Source organism: Micromys minutus (genome assembly GCF_963924665.1).
Source record: "Micromys minutus genome assembly, chromosome: 8".
Classification (NCBI taxonomy): domain Eukaryota; kingdom Metazoa; phylum Chordata; class Mammalia; order Rodentia; family Muridae; genus Micromys; species Micromys minutus.
Window position 1 is genome coordinate 8,667,224 of NC_137977.1, and position 22,049 is coordinate 8,689,272.

The 22,049-nt window shown below is 43.5% G+C and overlaps 1 protein-coding gene across 1 annotated transcript; it reads left to right on the forward strand.

The window, feature by feature from the left end:
- Window positions 1-7,834: 7,834 nt before the first annotated feature.
- TTR (transthyretin) lies at window positions 7,835-14,545 on the forward strand (the record flags this gene model as incomplete). Its single annotated transcript, XM_080919974.1, has 4 exons — window positions 7,835-7,903; window positions 8,876-9,006; window positions 11,433-11,568; window positions 14,407-14,545. 4 exons carry the CDS (start codon window positions 7,835-7,837, stop codon window positions 14,512-14,514), a joined length of 444 nt encoding a protein of 147 aa, XP_080776100.1. The 3' UTR covers window positions 14,515-14,545.
- Between the last annotated feature and the right edge of the window lie 7,504 nt (window positions 14,546-22,049).

The window sequence follows — 22,049 nt, forward strand, 5'->3', positions numbered from 1 at the left end:
GGAGCAAATGGTCAGGGTGAGAAACTGATAGAATACTTCATAGTTAGTGACAAGAAGAACTGGAGAGTAGACTATGGTGAGGTTGAGGCAGGACAAGACAGACCAGACTTTGATGGTGATGGGATCATAGGCAAAACCGTAGGAAGACTGATGAGACATGTCACCTTGCAAAGGGATGCTGCTTGCATTATGGGCACAGAAGGTATAGGAAAGAGGGTGAAGATTTAATGAACAGCAAATAAGAAACCATCTCAGATCAATGACATCTACTAACATGAAAGGTCAGGTTTATTAGCTCCCTTTCTCTTGGCTGTGATGAGACATTAACAAAAGCAGACTAGAAAAGAAAGGGTTTGTTCTCGAACTGTAGTGCCAAAGGCATGACAACAGGGCCATAAGGAATCTGGTCATATTATAACCACAGTATGGAAGCAGAGATGGGGTGGGGTGGGTCTCAGTTTGTTTTCTCTTTTTTATTCAGGCTTGGGTGAGAGTCCAAGGAATGAAGACACCCACAGTCATAGTGGGTCATTTCTTTCTTGTTTAAAATTCTCTGGAAACAAAATAAGACACACTCAGGGGTGTGCTTCTATGGTGATTCTAAATTTGGTAAGTCAGCAATGACCGTTAAGCATTGTAGGTGGTAACAATAGACTATCTTCTAAATGGAGAACAAAGCTAAAGTAAAACACTAAGGAAAAACCTATAAAAGAAATCAAGGGTAATATATAAGCTTTTAAGGACAGGTTGTGTGAGCAGGGAACAGTAGACATAGTAAACATTAGATACACAGATCGCAAGGCTGTACTGAGACTACAATGAGTAAGCCAATTACCTTAGGAAAGGATCAAGATGATTTTGTCATTTGCCCCTTAGACAATGTCTCCTTTCATGGATACTCTGTGTAGTCAGATAGTAGAACAAACAGCCAGGATAGGGCGAAAAAACAGAACAAAGAACGCCAGGAGAGTCACTAAAACACCTGACAGTGTGGCAGAGGCTGGAAGGCCAGCACAGACCACACAGGAGGGAAACGGTAACCCTGAGCAGTGCTCAGAGAGTACCACTTCTGGCTGACATCCTGGGAGCAGAGGGAGGGCTCAGCATACTGGTTGAGGATGACGTTTACAGAGGGAGGCATTGCAGTTGTCTGGAATTCTTGGAAGAAGCATGAGAGGATAGTGTGAACAGAATAATGTAGTGGGAAGACCAGAAGTCAGAGATGAGGGGATATGCCTGGGTGGCACATAAATCCGTCAGGTCACTCTGTGTTCGTGTCCAGTCAGCTGGGAACTCCTGACATGCTTCCTCGTGTCTAACTGATGAGGTGGATCAACCTGCACATTGCATTCCATGCCCATTTGTCCCATGCCACCTCTTTCAGGACACAAGGCCCCTTTTGTCAGGAAGGCACGGGATCCCTGCAGGGACATCTAACTAAAGTTACACTCTCACCGCATTGTCTTCTGTTTCCCTTGCTGGGGTTACCAAAATGGCTCAGCAGCTAAGAACACACTGCTCTTCCAGAGGACCTGTGTATGATTCCCAGCACCCACGTGGCAACTGACAACTATCTTCAGTTCCTTGGGATCTGACGCCCTCCTCTGGCCTGTGCAGGCGTGATGCATATATGATGTACACTAACACATGCAGGCAAAATATCCATAAATGTAATCTAATAGAATAAAATTTAACTTAAAAAATTAAATATCTAATTGCTGCCCCTTCAGTAAACAGCCTCAAGTGCAACTTGATTCACTGTTTCATGGCTTTCTGTCAGACACTTAAATCATCATTGGTTCCAAGCTGAACAATTATATTGACTCCTCTATTTTTCTCCTCACACCTTGTCCCTCTGGCACTGGCTCTTGATTAATATTGTCTGCTGGCATCTCTTTTTCCCTTGAGTCAAAGGCTCAACACCAGCCCAGAGTGCTACTGTTGTCCTTACAAGGGTGAGGTTTACCAAAGGCAGAGCGTCTGCAGAGTCAGCCAAGCTCACCTTGCCTCGCAGGTCTCACTAATTCCCTTAGGTTGAGCAATGTCCAAGGTCCACTGGGCAGGCTCAGGACCGGTTTCATCATAAACCTGAGAGGCTAACTCAGAAGCTCATAAACCCCAAGGCACATATAGAAATGTCGAGGCAGTAATGTTCTCTGGGGATTCCCCCAAGCATGTGAATCAGAAAGGCCAATGGACTCAATTCCTGCCATATAGTGGGAAACCTTTCCTCCATGTTGTTTTCTTGTTCCAGACAAAGTCCTGACTGTGAAACTAACTGTCAGATGGGTCCTGGGATGGCTCTGTTTCTTGTGCTCATCACCTCCAAGTGAGCAGGATTTTCCACGTGCCTCAGGGTATGTAACTGTTTTTATTATGTGTATAGAAACGTAAAGATGCACAGAATCTAAAAACCTCTTGTGTCTAGAGCCCATTGTGTTCCAGGCTCTAGAACAGCTCTGACTTCTCCCTTTCTGCTTGTTCTACTTCTGCTCCTCTAAATCTCAAAATGATGCTTTGGGGCACCAGAGAGATAGGAGAGCTGGTTAAGGGCTTGCCATGTAAGCTGAAGAAGTGGGGTTCAGTCCCCAGCACCCAAGTAAAATGTGCGGCAACCGTAGGAAGCATTTGTAAGTCCAGCGATGGGGAGGAGGTTCGGTAGCCAGATGGCTCAGCCTAATTAGTGAGCTCCGGATATGGTGGGAGACTCTGTCTTTTTAAACAAAACAAAAAGTTAATAGAGAATGAGGAACAACATCCGAGATTGACCTCTGGCCACCACATAAGCAAAAGCACTTGTCCAAGATAACAAGAATGGGGGAGAAACCCTGATGCTCTTGTCAGTGTCTGCTCAGTTCCCCATCCTCCATCTTGAGTTTTCCTCTGTTCCATGTCTTATGGGTCTTACACCATTTTCCTCTTGAATAAGGAAAAAAAAATAACATGCACAATTTCTTATTACACACTTAGATATGTTATCTTTCACAGTAAAAGTAAAATCTTACCTCTTCATGATACCAAAGCCACTTTTGTCCATGAATTCTTGCCCATTCATCAACTGCTTCCAGTTTAAAGAACATTTTCCCTAAGAGTCAAATTAAAGGCAACCCGAAGGATGCGCATCCACTGCCCCAAAGTACTTCTTTTTAATTAATTGAGCTCACAATGTCTCCTTATCGTTCATACCTCCCTTGTCAGCAGTGGCCAAAATCAAAACCTGAATCCTTGCTGTGGATTATGGCCACATACCAATGTGCTAATTCTAAGAAAGATGTGAGTACAGATAAAAGATCACCTAGATCTTTAATTCTGGCTGGCACTGCTGGCCCATGCCTGGTGTAGTCTCTTTGGAAACTGGGCTAAGCTATGAAATAGCCAACGACATGTTTCGGTTGGAAAGATACGTGGTCTCTACCACCTCTCAATTGGGCTGCACCATGCTCCTTCAAACCCTTAACAGACTGTAGCAAGATGGGACTAAGTGCCAAGTGGTTTCAAATCTGTTGGGCCTCACAAGCTGCTTGAAAACAGCAAGGAATAACAGAAACCAAAGGAAACCCATCTACTTGACAAGAAGGCCTGGAACCTTCTCTCTATCCACATAAAATAGGAGGATAATCTTTGGAGGATTCTAGAAGCCAGAACTAGACGAAGTCATGATGTCTTGAAACTGCCAATCATCTGAACTGTAGACAATAGACAAATTAAGACCTCCCTGAGAGAGACAAAGTAGGCTCAAGCCAGCAGAACAGCTAAGACCAATGTTTTTGAGGATTTTGTCCCCATCATCATATATGGCAGATACATGATATGAATGGAGGGACATTTTTATGTAAGGGTGTTCTCAATTGTTGTTCCCAGCTATGATGGCCACTACAGTTCAATCATGAGACTGAAACTAAAAAGTGATGTCTTAGATAATGTTAGTCTTCAGTTGGATGGTTAGAGAATAGAGGAAGAAAAAAAGAGAAGAAAAGGCCCTTTTCATTATGTATTCAACTCCTGGGAGAAAAAACACATTGGGCAAGGCAGGTTCAAGCATGTACAGTACAAAAGAATTGTATATTCAACAATGAAGTAAGCACTTTTAGCCAGGTTCTCCCACCTAGAAAACATTCTCAAAAAAGCACATGACACCCCCTCTTGCTCCGATTCCTTAATTACCAGAAGACTATCTGACTTTTAATTAAATCAGCATTATGGTTTTAAAATGAGACTTTATGATTAACTTAGCATTAATGAAATCTCCAGGACTTATCCACCTAATGGTGAGCTAATAAAATTGAATTCTTTGACCTGCAAAGATTCGAGCCCCAAACATGTCTATTTATTTTCTTCTAACCCCCTCACCAGGAGGTATAGCACAAACACTTGGCCCACCAAGTCCCCTTCTTGCTAATCAGCTTATTACAATAGCATTAGCTAGCATTCCAGGGCCTACAGACTGCTGGCTAGGTGTTTGTTTGAACCTTCAGAAAACAAATGAAGAGATTGTTTAGAAGATGAAAAGAGGTATTGAACGAGGCTGTACATTTCAAGGGAGAAGGCCAAAGACTCTGAAATCAAGAGCCAGCCAGGGTTGTTCATTAACTACCATGGATTTGGTAGTAGGAAGAGAGATGTTGTCAATAACTCAGTCTCTCATTCACCTAAGTGAAACATGTAAGCAACAACTCCACAGCCAGGATGTGAAGAAAATCAGTAAAGGGCGAAGACAAGACATTGCCTTTTAACTGAAACAATGTGCCCAGAGCCCTTGTGTTTTCTGGTAGTTGCTGTTGATATCACCCAAGAACAGGCAATGTCTTCAGCAAGGCCCCAGAACAGTGGTGAATTTTGACATAAGTCCACTCTGTAGATTCCTGTAACCATCCTCTGAGAAGAGTTTTTACTAATTCAACTAAATGTGTGAAAGCACACCTTGCTTTCTTTAGAAAAGTCTGTCTATCCATGGGACCTGTTCACAGCACAAAGTGACTCTCAGGCAAAAAAAAGCACTGGGCTTCTCCAGGGGGCAACTGCCCTTTATCCCACATGCATGTCTTGGACAATGAGTGTATTCTTACTCTGTCGGTTTTTCCTTCTGTCCTGCCCCATCACATAAAATACTGCCCGACCTTTGACTCAGACTCCAGACAGTCTACCTGCTAATCGTCCAGCCTCTGTTCAAACATGTCCTAATACCGTGTCTCTGGAAGGGTCATTGGTAGTTTTCCATTGCACCCAACGTCCTCCCTGTGCTCCAAAGCACCTCGCTTTTCTTCACATCCCTGTCTCTTTCTAATTAAAGTTTAAAAAATTGGTTTCTAGGCTGATGCAGGTCGACAAACCAAGCAAATCAGAGACCCGAGGGTGTTCTAACTCACTGGTGGGCCAGAACTACCAGTATGTTATGGTCAAAGATAAATTTGGAATCCTATACTTTGATTAAATTTTATAAAAGACAAAGTTGAGAGGATCACTGTGAGTTCAAGGTTAGCCTGGGCTACATCGTGAGCTTCAGGCCATCCAAAGCTACAAAATTAGATTCTGTCCCTACACAACGAACCAAAAACTAAATAAAGCTGATAAATGAGCACATAGCTCATTATGATGACTGCTCTATGGTTGTGACAGACACAGGGTTGGGTGGGGGGTCACAGTGATGACAGTTATGGGTGCACCGTCTGCAGGACACATTTGTCAAGGGAGACTAAAGCCTCCTCACCGTGTCCTCAGGGTTGACATGACCTTATCTGGAGTGTGTGTCCAGTTTGGTTAACTGAAATGTGTGTGAGTTCAGTGTTCCGGAGTCTGTGTCTGCTTCAGTGCATCACAATGGAAGAGAAACATTGTCCAGTGGGAGGAATCCAGACAGCAAAGTCCTGAGGAGAGAAGATTCCAGGTCATTACAACAGACAGACAAACAGACACTGAAGTCTGACAGCACCAGAAGTCATATCATCTTGCTTCAGAGTGGAAGGGAACTCAGGAAACTGAGATATTCCAACAGGGGACCCCCAGATGATTTTCCTGGGGATGTAAGCCAACTGCTGTCATCTTCCAGTCTCTCAACACGAGCCAGAGTCCATGTTTTAATGCATCATGGTTCAATTTGTAATCTTTGCAAATATTTCAAATCAAACCTCCAGGACTAGAGAAACAGCGGAGCCTGTGGTCAAAGGCAGTCCAGGGTTGCCAGTTTACAACATCCTGGGAGGCAATTCTGGGGTTCAGTAGAGTGTGGTGCCAGCATGCATGTGTGGAAGACATTACTGGGTAGTGAAAGAACCTTCAACTATTTAGGTTTCCCATATAGAGAAAGGCTGGCCAATGGAAAATAGTGGCTTTAACCTTGGTTGACAGCGCACAAGAGAATCTGGAGAAAGCCTTTCCTCCTTAGGTACAGATGTTGAATACAATCATCTGATACTTGCATTTTCCAGTTGATAAAATGCCTTTATATCATGTCAATTTTAGAGTTCAGAGAAAATCTCCTTCAAAGAGAAATGCAATGTGTCTGATTTACAAGTGGAAATATGGCTGGTATCTGAGATAGAAAATTATTTCCAGAAATGAGCAGGCCACTGAGAAGTTGATCTGGGATTGGGTGTGTCAGAGCCTCCAACCCTGCCAGACCTGAAGCTGGAGGTCTCTAAGTAGGCTTGCTCTGGCTGTATTTACTCACTTTTTGCTTTTGGACAGTTGCCCTTTCTCCCAAAGGTCTGTGCATATTTTCATATCCTGGGATTCTTTCCTGTCCCTTCTATGTCTCCATAGAAGCTAGGATCCTTCATGTTTCTTGATGACCTTCTACTAATTTGATTCTTTCAGCCATGGAAATGTCTCCCCAGCTCTAGATGCTTCGAGCTACATTTGCCTTTGACATATGCTCAAAACATACATATGCTGTGTATCTCTTATGTATCATCCCTGCAAGGATTAACAACCTGCCTTAATTTCATGCATGCAACATACAACACACACACACACACACACACACCTCAAGAGTCAATGCCTAGTTAGTGAACCATCCAATCTGTAATTTCTGGATTTGTCAGTCAGTGAGGATGAAGAGATGTCATCAGGTACAGCATCTCCCTCTTACAGCCATGTCTACTTTTTTCCCAGAAATTTCGCTTCTGATAAAAACCAGCCAGTGCCTTTGTCCCTACATTCCCAATGAGACCCAGTACAGACTTACCATGTTAGTCTCACAAGAAGCTGTTGTTCCTGGGGTTGGGATGAACCTTATCTAGAAAAAGAGAAATGGTGGCACACATGCAAATGAAGACAAAAAGCAAAACTTCCAGAAGGTTTGGTTTGACACAAAGAGAGGCTTAAAACTGCTAAGGGATCTTCCTTGTTGTCTCATAACCTACTACAGCGGTATCTTCCAATGCACTCTATTTAAACCAGACAGCCCGGTGTCAATAAACAAAGAACAAATCATTACAATGCATAACTATCATCCAAAACCAGAGGTAAAAATGTACAGAAACTGGGAAAGATGCATAGAAAGTGATGAGGGGGAAATTCCCCAAATCCCGTGCATTCAGCCTGCATGAGCAGGCTGCTCTTGTTTGGCTTAGATCGTTTTGTTGTGCGGATCTGGGTGGTCAAATGACCAGTTAAGACTATTTCGTAGAGCAAGTGTTCCGATGCTCTAATCTCCCTAGACAAGGTTCATATTTGTGTAGGTTACTTATTCTCCCTTTGTTGACTAAGTCAATAATCAGAATCAGCAGGTTTGGAGTCAGATTGGCAGGGATCAGCAACCTGGCTTGGGAGGAGGGGGTATAAAAGCCCCTTCACCAGAAGAAGCCATCACAGAGATCCATTGGCTCCTGACAGGATGGCTTCCCTCCGTCTGTTCCTCCTTTGCCTCGCGGGACTCATATTTGTGTCTGAAGCTGGCCCTGGGGTGAGTGATCCTGTGTGTGATCCAGACATGGCAGGTAGACCTTAGATAAAGAAGGAGTGCTTCCCTCCAGTTTTAGGAAGCAGCTGCTACTAGCACAAGTGTACCCAGACTCTATTTACCATTAACATCCAAAGAGAAGGGCTGGGGCTCCTCTGGCTCTTCTTTCTGTGGTTTTACTGCATTGTGTCTGTAACGCTCAGTCTCTGGTGCCCTTAGATAATAAAGATATGAAATAAATGTAGAAATAAAGATATAAAGAGACTGGTTGTGTAGTTTAGTGGTCCAGTATATGCCTAGTTCAATTTCTAGCTGTAGAAAAAATATATATATACATCATCAGTGGGGCTATTAATATCAAGTTCTCATAAAATATCTTTAATATACTTAGTAGACATTATATTTAGTATGCCTATTCTATGGTTATATTGTAGCTCTTTAGCTAATCAAAATGTATTACTGATCTCATTTGTCTTTTTTTTTTTTTTTTTTTTTTTGGCCAACACTCTATTCCAGTCTCTGATGAAGTCCTTTAAAAGAGTTAATCAGTATAATTAAATGAGTCAGGAAGTATGTGAGGGTTATTTTACAACCAGAGAGAATTACTATAGCAACAGCTGATGAAAAAGCCCATTCTGTCTTCTGTGTCACTCACCTTTACAGTGGCTCCATTCAGATGTCGAGGGGACCGGAGCAGAGCAGTGGCTCTCAGAGGCCCTGTTTTCCCTTTGAAAATTCATTATCCATATCCCTGGTGCACAGCAGTGCATCTGGGGGCAGAAACTGTTCTTGCTTTGGAAACAATGCTGTCTGTGTTGTACTGAATAAAGAAGCTCATTAATTGTCAACACTTATGTTATCGGAATGGGATCAGCATGTACTTTTGGTTTTGTTCCAGAGTCTCTCACCGGAAAGAACAAACCCATTTACTCTGACCTACTTCACTGACATCTCTCCTGTCTCCTCTATGGCCAGGGTGCTGGAGAATCCAAGTGTCCTCTGATGGTCAAAGTCCTGGATGCTGTCCGAGGTAGCCCTGCTGTCGATGTGGCTGTGAAAGTGTTCAAAAAGACTGCTGAGGGAACCTGGGAGCCATTTGCCTCTGGGTAAGCCTGCCAAGCAGCCCAGCATGGGACTGGTCCCATTTACTCTTCCTCTTGTCAGAGACAGGCACACACAGCTTACCAGCTAGAGAGACAGGTCAGTCGTTAGGAGCACTCCTGCTCTTGTAGGAGACACAGTTTGATTCCTGGGTACCAGAATAGCAGCTCACCACCATCCAAAACTCCAGTTTCAAGGGATCTGGGTATCCGACATCTTCTTCTGTCCACCATGTGTGTGGTGCACAAATTTACACACAGGCAACAAATCTTATAAAACAAACAAACCAACCTGGTAGCTAAAGAGTCCGTTAGAAGGTTAAAGGTATGGGCAGAGACCTTATTTTTGTAAGGAAGCTGCTTTCTTGTGTTGCTTACAGCATGACCAGGAAACAGAGTACAGTCCAGGACTGAAGGGCGGGAAAGGGGAGTCGGTAGCCCCACTGTTTAGCAGGGGTTTGCGGCCTTTTACATCACAGCCCACTTTAAGCGGATAACGAAAAATTATAGTCTCCAGGGAGGCTCAATCAGTGGTTGGAAACTTGGATGTAAATCCTCAGACTCTGTGTAAGAAGCCCAGCATGGTGGTGCATGCTTGTATCACAAGCCTGGGGGTAGGAGCTTAGAAACAGGGGGAACCTGAAGTTTATTAATCGCCAGCTTCCCTAAATAGGTAGGTTCATGTTTGGTGAGAAAAATCAAGGTGTAGAATAATGAAAAACATTTAACTTTGAGCTTAGATCATGCAAATGTGCGTCATACATACACAGACACACACACACCCCATATACAACAACAACAACAACACACACACACACCAGAGAGAGAGAGCGAGAAAGAGAGAGAAACATAGAGACAGAAAGTAAAAAATAAAAAAATTAAGAATTTCATGGCCACAAAGAGGCTCAAAGACAGGTGCGTATAAAACCATATACATGTAATTTTAGGGGTTTTCAAATTCCCTGGTACCCATGGGTGATGCTCAAACTTTGGATCCCAGTCTTAGAACCTTAAGAAGGATGTGTTCATGTGTGCTAAATTATTAATAAAAGGAAAGGAACTGACAAAGCACCCTTTTGGAACTTACTGTCATTACCCAGAGTCAGGGGCTTTTTAAATGTACACTCAGAACAAAGTAGCTCTGTGCAGGGCTAGCAACCATAATGCTTAATAAGAAACACATCCTGAGAGATCTGCAAGGCAAACCAATCCCAAAGCACCCACTAGCGTGTCAACATGACTTTCCACCTGTGCTAGCCACTTAAAATTTTTGTATTGTTCTGTTTTTTAACATTTAGCGATCTCAAGGAAATTGCTAATTAACCCAAACAAACAAACCAAAAGGAAAAACAGCAAAGGCTCCCTTAGCACTTAGCAGAACACATGCATATGTCTCCTGGGAGACTTTATACTAGGCTTTAATTGAATACCCAGAACCGCTGGTGTTCTTCACCAGTTGTTGGGAAGGTCATTTTCTTTAGGTGTTGTTTTAACTGAGTCTCTATCTGTTTATGTCTTTGTGATTATGTAAGTGTCAAGCACAGAATGCAAAGTGATCAGGGGACTCTAAGTTGAAATGGAATGAACACCCGGATAGTCAGACTTTCCTGTGACTCTTCTTTCTTGTTTATCAGACTTGGTCGTATAGGGAGCAGTTTCTAACAAGGCCATCGCTGAACTGATGCCTAGGTAGAAATACAAGTCACTGGTGTTTCTTGTTGGCAATTACTAAACAGATTAAATTTCCAAAAGGAGAAAGTCAGTTACAAGTTCTGCTTTGTTAGGCTTTCTGCTATGATAAATCACAAGACTTCCAGAAGTTACCTTTAGGCCATGGGACACTGGGCTGTCACTGCTGTCATGGGGGACACTTTCAGGAACTGTCAGGAGCTTTCTTGAAGTCATTCAACCTGAATGCAATACTGTGTGTGTGTGTGTGTGTGTGTGTGTGTGTGTGTGTGTGTATTTGTTTGTGTCTGGTATACAAATATTAAGAAAGAACAACACCTATAGGCCTTAAAACATTTCTTTCTTTTAAGAAAAATTAATTAATTTATTTTCAGTTAGGTTCTCAACACCTAGTCCCATCTGGTTCAGAACTCACTACTTAATCCCAATTGCCCTCAAACTTGCAGCAACCCTTCTGCCTCTGCCCCCAGAGCACTAGAATAACAATAGGTAACCCCGAATGCCTAGATTAAGACTTCTAAGGTAAACATTTTACTATAGTCTGGTCCCATAAGACAAAAAGCTACAATAGAGCTGTCCATAAAATTTCTTTGAATGCCTGGCTATTTTATCACAAACATAAGAATTTCCTCCCTCTTGACTGAGAGGACAGAAAGAGCACACAGGTACATACATGTGTGTACATACATAGCATTCTATCCTTTGCCGTACCCCTAAATTCCTCGGTACCTCTCCGCCCTCAGGAAGACCGCCGAATCCGGAGAGCTGCACGGGCTCACCACCGACGAGAAGTTCATAGAAGGGGTGTACAGAGTGGAGCTAGACACCAAGTCGTACTGGACGGCTCTTGGCATCTCCCCGTTCCATGAATACGCAGAGGTAAGTGGACACACTGAGTTGTCTGGGGTTTGTCTTCAGTCTCTGCAAATACCCTTTGCTCTTGCTGCACCTCGGGCATGAGCAAAGAATACGTTCTACAGCCAGAATCCACAGTGCTCGGATGCAAGCACTTTGCCTAAAACTCACTCAGCAACATGGCCTGAACCTGTTCACGCTGCTAATGGTCGGCTAACTATATTTATGCAAATATTCATTTCTCTGTTGATGAAATATTAATATTTGCTCTTAAGGCGGCCTCCAGATACCATGGAGGGCATGTCATAGCCAAAGAGAGGGTTCCCTATGCTATTTCTCTAAATTCTGACATTTTCTTTATTCCAAAGCACATCTAGTGCCCCAGAAGTCTGGGTAAACAATTCTTGGCCTCGCAGAGAATAACAACATGTTCAAATCTGAACAGCTTAATATCTAAATCATCGATCATCACATGGCAAGGGGGTCTCCGAATCAAAACCGCTTCACCTGTGGAGGTCTAGCCTCATCTTACACCCATTTGACCACTGAAGAAGCGAAGTGAAGTACCACATTAGGGTCACAAGACTAGCATGTGTGAGCAAGTGACAGGGTTGGCCTCTATGTGGGTCAGCGTGCCTCCCATGCCTCAGCCAATTTCTCTGTAAGAAATCGAGCTGAATCAAAACCCAAAGCCAGCAACCAAAGCCACATGAGTAACCTTTGCTTGGCGCTGGGCTCAGTCTCCCTGGCTCCCCCCAGTTCTCATTTCACAGAAGCGGCTGTCACGGAAATAGAATCCAGACCTGTTGGTCAGAACAGATAACGAATTCCATCAAAAATAGCTCGGCATGTGACCTAGTTTGCTGTCTGTCGCTATGACAAACACCATGGCTGACAAGCGACCTGGGGAGAGAAGGGTTTATTTTATCTTACAGCTTACAGTCTACCGTGGAGGAAAGCCAGATGGGAACCTGGACGTAGACACTGAAGCAGAGACCAGAAAGCAATGCCATTCACTGACTTGCTTGGCTACTTTTCTAATACAGCTTACTTAGGTCTATGTGCCCAGAGGATGGCACTGCCCACCATAGGCCAGGCCCTTCTACATCAGCCATTAATCAAAAAAAAAAAAAAGTTCCACAGACTTGCTTCCAGGCCAGTCTGATGGAGGCAAATCCTCAGGTCTGTCTTCTCAGATTTAGTTCAGCAAACACTTTGTCAACTGATTCATGTTCCCAACCCACTATTCAACCAACATTTGAAAAATAAAAACCTTCTACCTTGAGCATTAAATGTGGCCTTTTAGTGCTTGGGACTTCCTCCCAGCCAGAATCCCAGAGGATCTTGTCATACATACTAAGGACAATTAGGAAATGGTTTTTGGAACCTATAGGTCTCTTTACTTGGGGGAATTTTTATGCATATGTGCCGTGCATGTGTGTGTGTGTGTGTGTGTGTGTGTGTGTGTGTATTTATGTATGCATGTGTCTGTCTGTGTGTCAGTGTGCATGTATGTATGTGTGTGTGTGTGTGCAGGCACACATGTGTGTGCATGTGGAAGCTACAGAAAAGCCTTAGATGTCATTCTCAGGAACTCTGTCCACCTCCCTTCACTTCCCTCCCCCACACAAACTTTGAGACAGGGTCTCTCATTAGCCTGGAGCTCACCAATTAAGCTAAACTGACTTGCAAACCCCAGGCTTTCGCTACCTCCCCAGCTCTGGGATTACAGACAGTATCACACCAAACATATTTACACATGTTCTGGGAATCAAATTCAGGTCTTCGTGCTAGAAGGCAAGAGCTTAAATGACTGAACTCTGTTACTTGGTGGATTTTTTTTAATGCTCATGAGGGCTAGGGTTGTAACTCAGTGCCAGAGGGATTGTCTAGCATTCACAAGATTTGATCCAAGGCTCTACAAATAATAGTGAATAAGTGCAGCCGAGTCTAGGGTGACTCTACCTTCTTCTGTTTACCTGGATGATATTTTTGTGTTCTTTTACATTGTCCCCCAAGCTTTCTTTGCCATATGTTTGGACATAAAATGCCTTTATTCAAAGTGTGTTCAAAGCTGTATCCAAAACCTGTACACAAAGAGAGTACAATTACATAAATCGTCCATGCTTCACATCTGTTCTGGATTTGGCTCACCCTCGGCACCCACATCTCAGACAGTCTAATGATTTGAGAAGTGGCTAGCTAATTGCAGAATCCATGTCCAGAAACTTCCATGAGCTCCAAAACTTTCATTTGCATGTCTGCCAACCACACACTGCTCGTGTTGAGAACCCTGTGGCGTCTTCACACAGCATCTCTCAGCATTGTTCCTTCCCTAAAAACACTCATCTTCTCACATCCGAAAATGCAGTGGGAACGAAACCCCTGGACTGGGATCCTTTCTGGTGGGGCTGTCACTGACTTCAGCACGCAGTCTGCTGGAGAATGGCTCCTGCCAGCATTCTAGATCTGGAAGTTAGTAGTGGGGTTGACAACCAACATTCACCACAGGTCTATTGTTCGTGGGTACATGTGTTCCCATTCTCCCCACGTTGCTCTGAGCCACAGAAAGTGAACAATAGCCTTCAGGCTCTCCGAGACTCAGCTTGGTGTGACCAGGACCGGCCAGACTGCAGAGGTAAACTTGCAGAGAGAGGCCTGCCATGATCTAGGAGCGGCACACAGATCCAAAGACTGAGGCAGCTTATTTTAATCTACGTATTCATTTCCCAGCCCCGACGCAGAAAACAATCAGACAACCAAAGGAGGATTACCTGCTTAGCCTTGAACTTCCAGTGAGCATCTTAACTGTGGCTCCCACCGCTGGGCTGTGTTAGAACTGATCTCTCTCCTCTCGCCTAGGTGGTGTTCACAGCCAATGACTCTGGCCACCGTCACTACACCATCGCTGCCCTGCTCAGCCCATTCTCCTACAGCACCACGGCTGTGGTCAGCAACCCCCAGAAGTGAGGGAGCCAGCCCAGGAGGACCAGGACCTTGCCAAAGCAGTAGCATCCCATTTGTACCGAAACAGTGTTCCTGCTCTGTAAACCGTGTTAGCAACTCAGGAAGATGCCATGAAACATTGTTATTAAACCACCTATTGTTTCATTCAATTTCGTGTCTCTTTTTTACTTCCTCATTTTTGCTCCCCTGCTCCCAAGACCCAAAATCTTACTAAAGAATTATAGAAAGTGTTCGATGAGAACTTCTTAAAGAAAGCAAATACCTTTTTGGCTCATGGATTAAAGGGATCCTGTCCATCTTAAGGAGGTCATGGGTTCTCCTGGGAACTTGATCAAGGCAGGTAGGTCAGGAAGCAAAGTGGGCCAACTGTTGAGTGCTTAACAAGCAAAGCATATTATAAGCATGGTCTGCAGCCATTAGTACACAGTCTGAAGGGTTAGGATGGACAGTAGAGTTTTCCCAGAGCATGTTCAGAAGCCCTGAGCTTAATCACAGTACTGAAAAGTGAGTCAAAAGACATGTTCTAAAAATGCGACATTTGGTTTTTCCAGAACCTTCAGTGAATAGATAAAGACAAACCTAAGGGACCAACTGTGTCTGCTTATACGGTGTTAATTTGGGTCCCCAAAATTGTTAGTATGAAAATCCGCACTGGTAAATAAAGTTGCTGGCACCCAGTGGCGGGGCAGGGTAGATGGAGATGGGGCTTTTAGGATTCCCAAGGGAGGGACTGAGGGAGGAGGAAGAAGGAGAGCACCACGCCTAGAGAAGGAGAGGAGAGACACCATGCATGAGAAGGTGCAGGACAAAGAGCGTATCCACCATGTAGGAGCCAGGGGATAGTGGCCCAAGAAGGCTGCATGTCTGGGTCTATAGTAGCCAAGGTAGACTATAGGAGCTAGTAAGTAATAACTTAGGAGTGTTAGAAGGAGGTGGATTAGCCAGTGGTCCAGCCATTGAGTGATTATAGCATATCAGTCAGTGTGTCCACTGGTGACTACACCAGGCTCCAATGGACATTTCTGAGGTGAGGTGAAGAAACAAGTGACAAAACCAAACAAAATGTCAGGAATCTGGGAGAAGGACTGGCGGTAACATGCAGAGGCTTTGGACGGTGTGGGAGAAGCTAGGAGAGTGCAAGGAAGAGAACCTCAGAGTGGGTTGCATACATGTTTAAAAGTGAAGCAAACAAAGTCAGTCACTAAAACATGTTTAGGAACAGTGAGTTCCAAAGGGACAAACCCGCAGCAACCCAGCTTGATTTCCCTTCCTTCCTTCACTTCACAGGTCAGAGAGCTCACTCCGCCAAAGCTTTGTTACTCTCCCTTCCAGCCTTGCAAATGAAATAAGCTCAGAGTCAACCCCACCTCCCCAGGTCTCTCTCATTCACTTTAGACCAATTCTAGCTCACAACCAGAACCCAGCTCTCAGGAGGCAGAGGCAGAGGCAGAAGGATGTCTGTGAGCTCGAGGTCAGTCTAGTCAGCATAGTAAGTTCTAAGCCAACTAGAACTACATAGTGAGACCTTGTCTAACAACAACTTAGTCAAATCCTAAATCTACAATTAACTGATAAACACACTTATACAAACATACACACACACACTGGAATATACACATACATATACACACATACACACATATATACATACACACACATACACACATACACACACATGCACACACACATACACATATATACATACTCACATATATACATACACACATACATACATACACACACACGAGCACATGCACACACACATACATATGTACACACATTCGCACATACACACACATGCACACACACATACATGCATATATGCATACACACACATGTACACACATATACACACACACACACATAGACACACACCAGGGGATGAGCACAGTAATATAGGCAAGTGTACAAAGCGAAACAAAATAGATTTGTCATGAAAATAAGTTCAATTTTAACCATACTGGGTTTAACATAATAACTCTAAAGTTGGCCGTGCGTGTACACACACATACACACACACACACACACACACACACGTCCAAGGGGTGGAGGCAACTCTCGAAAAGCATAATCATAAGTATTGAAGTCCTGCCTGCAACATTTGATTGCACCTGTCAAACATAAAAACAAAGCACATTTTTGCCTCAAGCTATATTTTATCCACCAAGAGCTCATTGCAGAGGCAGAATTATCTCTCCCCAGACAATTCCATCTTTTACTTCACACTTCACAGAGCCTCCTAGGCTCTATTGCTTTTCCTTCCAGCCTTTCAAAATGAAAATAAGTTTAGAAGCAATTTCATTGCTGAGCTCTCCAGCCTCTCTGGGTGGGAGCACTGGTCCGACCACCCAGTGGACAGCAGTTCTGTTTAAATAGGGCAGCCAGAAAACATTGCGAGTTCCAGGCCAACCTGGACTATATAAAAAGACAAAGAATGGAAAAGGAAGAAAGAGAGAAAGAAAGGGAGGGAGGGGGAGATTTTCTGTCTCTATCTTGTACTAATACAAAGTAAAGGAAGTGAATTGAATGACTTGAAGATCTTCTCTCTGGTTCCATGGTCCCTGTTCCATTTGTTCTTCAATGGGATTTGTAATTATAATGCTTAAGCTTCGGGGCACAGAGTGAAACTACATCCACTTCCAGTAATGACTTCTAAACAACTTTTTAGATACGTAACTACTTAAAACTCATTATTAACAAATATTTACTTGATTATTTCCTCCAGTTTTTCCCAATATTGCTTTGGCTAGCCTTGTTTTCTTATTTAACAAATTCTCTGTGTAGGCAATGAAGTATTTTTTTTCTTAGATGCAATGGAGCACTTCGTACTTCGCATAGACCACTCACTGTGTGTGCATGCCCGTGGATGTGTAAAGTCTTCACAGATTGTTGAATTTCTTTGGACTTAAAGACTAAAGTTAGAAATTGTGTTGTAAGGTGTTATCATGTAACTGCCACCATGTTCCTGAGACCAGCTGTGCCTACAATCGAGAGAGGCCATCTTGATGAGAACTGTTAACATTCCCCCTAGAAGGAAGGTGGGAAAGTCACTAGCCCTCAGCCAGAGTATCTGACTCTTCCGTCTAGCCATTTGTACTCTGTTCTGCCTTAATTGCCCACAGCTAGTATATAAACTGAGAAAAGCTAGAAAAAGGGTGTCCCACCACATCTGATGATCACTTTCTGGCGTGGCTGCCCTGGGGTTGCCCATGCCTGTCAGTATCTCGTCAGCCATGCTATGTGACTAACCCTCCCAAACCCACTGGCTCCCCAAAGTGGACTAAGGTTGGTTTGTGATTAGTACCTTTTGAGGAGGGAATGGATGCTGTATGTTTGTATAAGTGTGTGTGGTGGTGGTGGGGGGGGGTGAATCTCATAAGAAATTGGCTTCTAGCAAGGTTTTTGTAGGCTGTTAAGTCCTAGGATTCTGTGGTAAAAATTAAAAGTTCTGTTGCTACCGGCCTTGCAGTCTCACTCCTTGGGAGCTTTATTTAACTCTGGGAGCCACTCCAGTGTGGAGTGGAGCACAGTCCCTTAGGCAGTTAGTTACCAAGCCTTTCCTTGGGCCCCACACCAGATCTGTTTGCTCCAGGTGTCTCTCAGTCATTGCTTTCACACACTTGTCTTCCACAGCCCAGTAAAAACATGACTCAACAATCAATAACTTATCAAACAGATTTATATGTTAAATTCTTAATCCGCACTCCCTCCATACAATAAGCTTACAACCAGTTGACAAAGATACAAACCACCCACTTAGATAAGATAAATTGACCTATAGAAATCCATCCCTAGAAAGTACACATATCTACCCATGGCTACTCAGAGCCACGTGGAGGAGATGGGTCATCCTCGTCTTCCATCTTGAATCTCCCCCTTCTCCTTCTCTTTTGTCTTTCCAAAACGTTGTTCCCATTCACTCTCTACTGTCCAATCATGTATCACCTTGACATCAACTTACACTAGGATGCATGGACTTTCAGAAATCTTCAAAATCCCTTCACCCATTACTCTTGCCTGAGTGAGCAGGAGTGCAGTCTCTTCTCTGCTGTGGACCCTCTCTTGGAAATGCAAAATGAATGTACTTTCACTCCCAAACCTACTCACACGTTTGCATAGATGTGAGAATCAGAAAAGGAATTAGATTGAAAGATCTTAGAATGTAATAAGTGAAACATTCTCTTCATTAACTGTTTTGTAAGCTGGCCCTGTGATCCTACAAGATATTCAAAGCGCATTAAAACAAGAAAAATAAGAAAGGCCAGGTGTGGTGGAGTGTGCCTTTTGTCCTGTCAGGGGACCAAGCCAGAGGGATCACCATAAAAAGCAACTAATGATCATTTGTAACAGCCATCTCACCATGATTGTGTGTGTGTGTGTGTGTGTGTGTGTGTGTGTGTGTGTGTGTGTGTGCACGTGCGAGTGCATGTGCGTGTCTACAATGTTAGAGCAACAATACTGACTTGATATGGTTAAGATGTGGAATGCTCCTTCCCTTTCTTCTTACAAGGCACTGTTACATTAGCTAATGGTGAGGTATCTATTATATTTATCCTAAGCACCTGTTACTTGGCCACATTTCTATTCCTACTACTACTGACACGTGTCAATCAAGGGCCTTTGCCAGTTTTACTAATTGTTTGTGCAATTATGCATAATTGCTGTCAAAACTTCTGAGAATCAAAGGGCTCCCTGCCAAATATTTGTTAAACATAACCCAAGCTTTGGCAAAGAAGAAAGGCTTTTAAGGTAAAGCCAGGAGCTGGCTTCATACAAATTGAGTTCTTGCTGGGAATGCCAGGTGTGTTCCAAATGCTAGCTTACCTAACTTTCTCCATATTTCTCCAGTGGCTCGAAAAACTGAGAACCATTAGCTTTAACAGCTGTTTACTGGCTAGTAACCTTTGCCAGTCCTGTATGAGTCTTCCCACAGAAACCACCTGAGTTTGCGATGGTAAAAATTAGTGTGAATTGAGGGTTTTTACCTTTGACCATTCAGTTCCCGGATAAAATACATAAAACCTTTATATTTATGATAAGCCTTTAAAGCACTAGAGCTGGGCAGTCACCAACCCTCTAAGCTCTTGGTACCTACTTCCCTGTTAATAACCGCAAGTTAGAACTCACCATGTTCCCCTGGGGTGGCTTTTACTCCGATTGACCAGCCCTCATGGCCATGTTCTCATGACTCATCTACTCCATCGTATCTACTCCTTTCTCTACCTTCTCTCTTTTCTCTCTGGTCTCTGCGTCAGATGCCAAGCCCAGGAACTGAAGCACTGCTTACCTCTCCTCAGCCCAACTATAAGCTGTTAGCATCTTTATTTACCAATCAAGGATAACCTGGAGGGGACGACCAGACATTGGGGGCCAGTATTTAGCATTATAACACAGCAACAGACCAAACCTCAACAGAGTCTACTTCCACTTGTTAGTCTATTGCAGAAGGACAACCATTTCCACCACCCTTTCAGAGTCCTTATTTAGAGCTGGGAAGCAGTGTACACACAGAGAAGAATCACTCCTACAGTGACACTCAGGAACATGAGTCACCAAGTGCAGCCTTGTTGGTGGCATGTGTTCTTCAGGTCTACATAGTCTACTGGTTTTATGTTCAGCAGAAAGATACTCCTTGAGGGTCAGAGTGCCTGCTGCCTCTTCAAGTGTGTTTTGGTTAGGGTTTCGCTGCTGTGAACAGACACCATAACCAAGGCAACTCTTCTAAGGATAACGTTTAATTGAGGCTGCCTTGCAGGTTCAGAGGGTCAGTCCATTATCAAGGCAGGAGCATGGCAGTGTACAGGCAGGCATGAAGCAGAAGGAGATGAGTTCTACATCTTGTTCCAAAGGCAAACAGAAAACTGGCTTCCAGGCAGTTAGGAGAAGAGTCTTAAAGCTCATGCCCATGGTGGCACACCTCTTCTAACAAGGCCACACCTCCAAATCATGCCACTCCCTGGGCCAAGAATATTTAAACTACCACAAAGAGCCTCTAGAACGTAAGTCAAAGCAGTAAAGATTAAATTACTAATTCCTTTCAAGAACACCAAACTGTATTTTAAGACTGTCTGAAGTCTGGGCATATACCTGTCATCTGGTGCTTGCTCTAGTCCTCTGGAAAGGCCATCTCTCCAGTAAAATCCCAGAACTTGGCAGGTGAATGCAGGATCAGGAGTTCTAGGCTGGCTTTGGCCACATGGTGAGCTCAAGGTCAATCTGGGATACATGAGACCTTGTCTCAAATGAAATGAAGTAAAACAGAACATGTTGAGAAAGAGTTTGGTTTTATTGTCCAAACCATGTTTTCTCCTTCTCCTCTTCCTTCCCCCTTTAATTATAGCATACTGTGGTGGCAAATCACTTTGTTGTGAAGTACTTTTCATCAAGAGTGATATAGCATAAGATTCCTTACAAATATAACCTTCTCTAGATAAGACCATCCTGTCCCAACATGTATTTAAAGGACCAAAAATAAACACATGCTATTAAATTCAACCTCCAAGAGTAGTGGCATATGACTGTAAGTCCAGCACTTGAGAGGCAGAGGTGCCAGAATAATGTAGAGGTAAGTCTGGGCCACACAGTCAGTTCTAGAGCAGCCTGGGGACTATCTCAGAAAATCAAAATAATAGTCTGGGGATGTAGCTCATTGGTAGAATGTTCGTCTAGAGATTCTGGGTTCCATCCCAGTGACAACCAATCTAAGTAAACCCTCTCCTCTGAGCCCACACCATAGCTATGAATCCTAGGCGCAGTAACCTAATTACATTTTATGACTAATTGGCTAAATGGTGGCCCCTTATACAAAACAAATCTAGTCCCAAGGTATTTGAAATTTGGCCGCTTTTCCTTAAATATCTTTAAAACGATTTAATATCTCAAAAACGAGTTAACTGTAACATTCAGTTTAGTACCAAGAAGCTGTGCCTAGAAAAGGAAGTGAAGGCCGCAGGTAAGAACATAATTCCTGTGTTTCGTTTGTTTCAGTGTGTGTGTGTGTGTGTGTGTGTGTGTGTGTGTGTGCGCGCGCGTGCAGGCGAGAGTGCCCCAGCTTGCAGATGGAGGTCAGAAGACAACTTCAACCTCAAATATTGACCCTTGCTTCTGCTTAAAGTCGGGGTCTTTTTGTTGTTGCTTGTATCAGGCTTGTACTGGCACAAAAGACTCTAGGTATTCTCCTATCTTCACCTGACATCTCACCATGGGGTCCGAGAGTGTTACCATGTCCAGCATTACACAGTTTCCAGGGACAAACTCAGGTCTTCACATCTGTGGGGAAAACACTTGACCCACTAAGTCATCCCAACCCTGGGCTAAATAATTCTTGAAACCATTAATTACCAAGTGTACAGATAGGTCTGATGTGATAGTGTATTTTGAAGAAACTCATGAGTATATTTAAGCTTTGATCTCCTTATATTTTCAGTCCTTAACATCAACTAAGGCATCAACAATCTGCCCACAATTTCAGAAGGAAACCAGATAATCCCCAAGACAGTCTGAGAGAAAACAATGACATCACCACACAAAGTCTTTAG